The sequence below is a fragment of the Mytilus edulis genome, chromosome 3, assembly GCF_963676685.1.
Source record: "Mytilus edulis chromosome 3, xbMytEdul2.2, whole genome shotgun sequence".
In the NCBI taxonomy this organism is placed as follows: domain Eukaryota; kingdom Metazoa; phylum Mollusca; class Bivalvia; order Mytilida; family Mytilidae; genus Mytilus; species Mytilus edulis.
In genome coordinates this window covers 64784880-64790989 of record NC_092346.1, presented here as the reverse complement: position 1 = coordinate 64790989, position 6110 = coordinate 64784880, and the positions used below count along the sequence as shown (strand labels likewise).

Here is a 6110-nt window from a genome sequence, read left to right as displayed (position 1 = left end):
TTATCTGTAGTATGGTCGTCTCTAGTTCAACTAAATATATAACCAACAAATTTGTTGTGTGAGGAGCACAGATAGTTCTCATTATATTTCCTTATTTCCTACAGTTCTGGATGCTGATCCCGTGGTAAAGTGAAAACGCTGTCATAAGTAGATTTTATTTTCCGTTAATTTCACATTAGTGAAACATACAAAGCCTGTTTTTTTCCCTCTAAAAACGAAAATTCAAATAAATTTTAACAATATTTTCACAACAATTTTATTGACATGTTTAAATATTTACATACATTTTAATGAAAAGAAAGTCATGATATACAAATAACATCAATAGTAAACATTGCCAAATTTGTTAAAAATCTATATACAAAACAAAAACAAAACAAACAGCACGTGTTGTAAAACAAATGTATATTGTAATATAATTATGCCCCGTGGAAGCAGTGAGGCCCTCTAAAATAAATAACTTACCATAAACAGACATACCAACTTATTAACAATTACAATCTCATTGATTAAGTAGGAAGATTATTAATTGCGGAAGTGAACCAAGTCATTATGACTTAACTCATTAAAATTTATAATGAACTTTGACTTTTATTAACAAATCCAGGATGAACTTTAACAACACTTACTATATTCGAACCCAATTTGGGTGAGCACAAGTGGTGTTCAGTTATACATCTTCTAAGTATCAGAGACACCAGGAGTAGCAACAAAATGTAGACTTCACTTAAATAACAGACGTATGAGACATACACAGAAGGCATGCAATATAGTTTATTTTGTAAAACTTTTTTCTGGACTACGGGAGATAATTCAACTTAAAAGCTGTAAAATCGCCTACAATCTCATTTTAATTGACAGATATCCTGTGTCTAAGCCTTGAAAATTACCTGAAAACGCTCGGTTCTACTTTATGATTAAAATATCTTTCACAATCCTCCGTTTTGTCTAATTTATACACACCTTGAAAAAATGTTAAAGCTGTACCTTCATTGGCTGATGTAATAGTTACCCAAAAAAAGAAATTAAAACGGCGGGAGCGTTTCAGACACTTGTAAGCAAAGCTTGGACACAGGACCGGTGTTTTAATCGTATCGCCTATGCTTCTCTGATACCAATACTCGCGATTACTTACAAGTAAGGTGACTTTTCTATAAATCTATATAACGTGTAAAAGAAATGAAAAATATGAGTTTATATCATATACGGATTTCATAATATTTTTCTAAAAGGAACCGTCTAATTGAGAGAAAAAAATCATAGTAGAAAATAAAATAACATGATTCATTTAAAATAATGCACAAATCTGTCGTTGATCCCATGCACTGATGCAGTAATCCGGGACTTTTGAGTCACACATCACCATGTAAGTGCTGGACAGTTCAGACGTTTAGTTGTCTCTCTTTTTACTAATTGTTACACGAACAAATATTAGTTTCCATCGAGATTCATAGAAAATATATAAAAACAACAATTGAGGTATTTTATCGACACACATTTAAGTGAAGTGTTTTGGAACATTCTTTACATTTGACATAACAACACCAATAGTATTTACATTCACATCTTTCCACAATTTCTCTTGTGAAACTTTTATAACCTCTGCCACAACAAAGGATATCACAGCCTCCCCAACCTTGACTACCTTTATCGCAGTATCTAAAAAAAAAAAAAAAATATTGTATAATCAGAACAAAAACTTTCACTTGTTTCTGTGTTTTTATTGTTTTTTTTTATAATTACATAAGATGTATGTTTCATTATAATACGTTATTCTGATTGGCAAACTAGCAATCTCATGATATTCCTTCATCAATTGCATTACACAATGCAACTTTTCATTCATGATGACACGAGGTCACACAATAAAGTGCAAAGGTAAATGAAATAAAAACTTGACAAAAGGCGTGTTTTCATGATCCTATAGGTAAAAATGTAATTATAAGTATTGAATGCTTTTTTTTTGTAACTTTATAGGGTTGTAAAAGCGTTGACCGTGCGCACATTTTTAGTATGAAGTGCTTCCGCGCTTCATACAAAATGTACTTCGGTCAACGCTTTTACACCCCAATAAATTTACAAAAAAGAGCATTCAATTCTTAAATAAAGAAATTAAAATCTTTTTCTGGACTGAATTTTAATGTCAGTTTTTATTTTGCTTAAGATAAGGCAAATAAATGGTCAAAAACCTGAAATTGTCTTTTAATTTTTATCCTTGAACAGGGAATGTGCACGTGGTTTTCATGACATACCTTTAATAGTCTATTTTAATTTTAATCACTGATATTCTAGATCACAAGCTCGAAGTATAATTATAGGAACTTGTTTATTGGTATGTAATAATTCAAATTGTTTAATAGAAAAAAAAGTATTGACTTCCACCTTGATTTTAAACTTTATTGTAACCAGCAACTTTTATCGGGAACAATTCTGATAGAAAAAAACATGTTCTGACATATATAAATTCAATTTAGAGATACATATTATACTAAATATGTAGGTGCAGTTATGATATTGCTGCATACAATGTATCAATGCAATTTTACATATAACAAAATGAAGTAACATCACTATTCGTTGTTTTGTATTTAACTTGCCTCTCCGTAATATTAGAGTGTAGGAAAACGTAAGAAGCAGGTATATATCTTAGACTATGAAAATTGTTCAAGAGACACTTACCTCCCCTCTGTACCCTCTGCCCCCGTTTTGGGGTCGCGACTGCAGTAATCAGGAGATTTTGTATAATAAATTAACGTGTTTGTTGTAACACTTTGTCTATGTGGAAATAATGGTACAAAAACTTTCTTTGATTTTTTTCTTTTTCTTTTTGCTTCAACAGCGGCAATATATTTGTCTTTTAACATCAGCCCTACAGCTGAAAAGTTTGGCATTGATCGGAAGCATGTCTTTATTGCGCATGATCCTGAAACTCCATGACACTTGCACGCTATCTTCAAACTATCGGAAACTATCTGAAATTTAAAGTTTACAATTTAACAATGAGTTGTCTCATTAGCAATCATACCACATCTTCTTTTTTTTATATTTATTGAAGATAATCGGGAGACTCGTGTTCTTGGTGAGATAGTGCTGCTAAACCTTTGACTTTCTGTGTAACATTTTGATGACTATTGTTTTTGTTTCGACTTGTAGCTTTTGAATGCACGCTTTAACCTTTACCACTGATCCTCTATCCTTCGTTTTGAGTTGTTTAAAATATTTCCTACCGTATAAATCTACATACGCTCTTATAACACTCCATTATTTCCTCAAGTATTGCAGAGATTTTTAGTTGAAAAAAATGGGAACACACACACATGGCTATTAACCAAATTGTTATATTTTTTGCTATCAAATTTCATTTTTTTCACTGTGAAGTCGGACCATATTTCATAACCAGTAAAATTTAAAGAAAAAATAAAATACTTCCCAATGTTTTAATTAACGTTTCAATTTGACGCTTAAATCTGCAAATTGTATATAAAAACATGTGTTTTATATTAATAAGAAAAGAGCAACTCTTATCCTTTTCATACTATATAATTCACTATAACATGTCATAAGTGTTTGATACAAAAAAGTAAAAACACAAAAATACTGAACTCCGAGGAAAATTCAAAAAGGAAAATCAAAAATCAAAAGGCAAAATCAATGGTTTAAAATGGTTTACCTATTATTCTTTTGTAACTTTAAAACTTTTATAATTCAGCTGAAGAATACAATCTGTTTAGGAATATTATTACACCTCATCGCAGCAAATTTTAGTAAATGTTAATACATATTTTATCTATAGATTGACTATTTTAACAGATTAAATTTTGAAATTTTCAAGAAGAAAAGACAGAATTTGATATGCCGTAATTTGAGATTGGGTTAATTCCCTTGCTCGATATTTTGGCGGGATAAATGATTGATTTCCTGTATGAATATCAACATTGAAACACGTTGTACAAACAAGTCTCATTTAAATATCATTGTTAGATCGTAGACTAGTGATTAATTAAGCAAGGCTAAAAGAACCTAAAAAATGTTCGGATCGCAACCTTTTCTAAAGCTAGAAGTCTGTATAACAAGTTGAATTTGGCTGATTTAAGAACCAATTTGTGCATGTACACCTTCAACATGGCGACAAAAAGGGAAATAACATTTGTAAAAGTCAATAAAAACCTATCTTTAGTTACGTACCAAGTTTCGACATCAAAAAACGCGTAACGCTATATATAAGAAGGAGGAAACAGAAAACCTAGTAGAAATCTCAAAGCTATTGTTCTGCTATGGAAAATCTCAGGTTAAAGTGTAGATCAGAAATGAAATTGGAAATGCATTTTGACATCTGTAAAAAAAAAAGAGTCAGTGTGTTTTATATTATATGTTCTATGTTGTATGATTACAATTTTTAAGGGTACACGTTTATATGAAAAGGGTTTGTTTTGTATAATCAATTAATAAGGTTCATAGATCCGAACTAAAATTGATATGAACATGTGGTAATGTCGCAATTTTTCTCGTAACATTGATGATAATGACGTCTACACGTGTAGAATACCTGTGCTCCAGCTCCATTGTTATGTCGGTTCATGTCCGCTTTCTTTGATGTTTTTGGTTTTCCTTTCCGTGTAAGTGAAGCCTCTGTGAAACTCGTCGTTAAATATACACCATATCTCACATTATCACTACACCCTCCCCATTTATGTTGATCGTCAGGTGGTTTGTCAGGGAGTGATCCACAACTACATTTTGTGGTTACACCCAAACTACATGCACGTGCAATGGAATGTACTAATGCAGAAGATGCTATTGCATAAACGTAGGACTGTTCTCGTGTACCTTAAATATAAATAAGGGTTTGCATTCAATAAATTACCAACATTAAAAGTTAACAGTGTCATAGTATTCATACCTTTAACGATTTTCTTGATTCTTAAAGGTAACAATAAAATTCACAGCTTGATATTGTTATCTGACAAAGTTTTTCAATAAATGATGGAGTTAAACAAGGAATTCTATTGTCAACATGAATAGCTACATATATTGAAATGACTAAACCTGACAGAATTTTATGATTGATATTGTTCGAATTCAGGGAGGTCTGAAATACGATTTTTATATCTTTGCGTTAATTTTTACGTTTGGAGTTGGTGATATCATTTCGCATGGTAATAAAATAAATTTTTCACTCCTGGCGACCTCAATTTGGCGACATAAGATTTTACGATGTTCGTCTATTCACAAATACAGCCTTGATTACATGTAATGATATTAAACACTTCGTTGAATTTATTTCTTTATTTTGGTGAAATTTGGAGACAAGACACGTTTAAATGGGATGTAAACCTTATATCACTGAAATTTACGAACTGTCAACCCATTTTAAATTGTATGTACTTTTTAAATTGTAATTTTAAAAATGTTCGTTCTTAAAGGACACTCTAAACAAGGTCACACTCATCACTTTATTTTTAAAAACGTTGATGGTTTGTATACATGCATACACTTACATTTGTTCGAAATTAAATATGCTATGACGACATGTGAAATAGCCAGCTCGCTTTCGCTGACTTAAATATATAAGACGAATTCTAGCCTCTTCAAAAACTTAAGGAATCCTGGCTTTAACTTGGTTGACGTCCAGTATCATTTAAAGAGTTTTATATTTATTACAATGTACTAGTTTTGTACAAAGAAAAAAAAATATAACGAATAATACCCACTTTATCTATGTTGAGAGACAGGCACAGAAAAATGTGCAAGGGGAAAAGGAGGGTGGGTATAATCGTTTTTATTGTGATCTAAATCTTCTCCCATTTTAATTGATTTCTTTAAAGGTGTAATATGCTTTCAGGACTATATCTTCCTATATCTATATATGTCAACCTTTATCGTCATCGTATAACAGAATCCATAATGAAAGATATGCCAGTATGTATGCAAGATATGTGAAAATATGTTTCAACATAGATGAATAGGAAGACAAATTCCTACAGTAGACGAATGAAAATATATGGATGCAAGTCAAGAAAACATATTGATGTCGTGTTTTTTTTTTTTTTGTAGAGAAAATATTTGAATGCAGATGCGAAATGTAGTAGTGAAGATCTATTAAAATGTCA

The 6110-nt window shown here is 31.1% G+C and overlaps 1 protein-coding gene across 1 annotated transcript in view; it reads right to left on the bottom strand.

The window, feature by feature from the left end:
• Positions 1–242: 242 nt before the first annotated feature.
• Positions 243–6110, bottom strand: part of LOC139517122 (protein Wnt-11-like) — a 31625-nt gene continuing 25757 nt past the window's right edge. The window contains exons 3-5 of the mRNA XM_071307829.1: positions 4547–4827; positions 2680–2972; positions 243–1659 (exon numbers count right to left, since the gene is read on the bottom strand). Coding sequence (XP_071163930.1) covers positions 1485–1659; positions 2680–2972; positions 4547–4827 — 749 coding nt within the window. The 3' untranslated portion in view covers positions 243–1484. The remainder of the gene's footprint in view (positions 1660–2679; positions 2973–4546; positions 4828–6110) is intronic.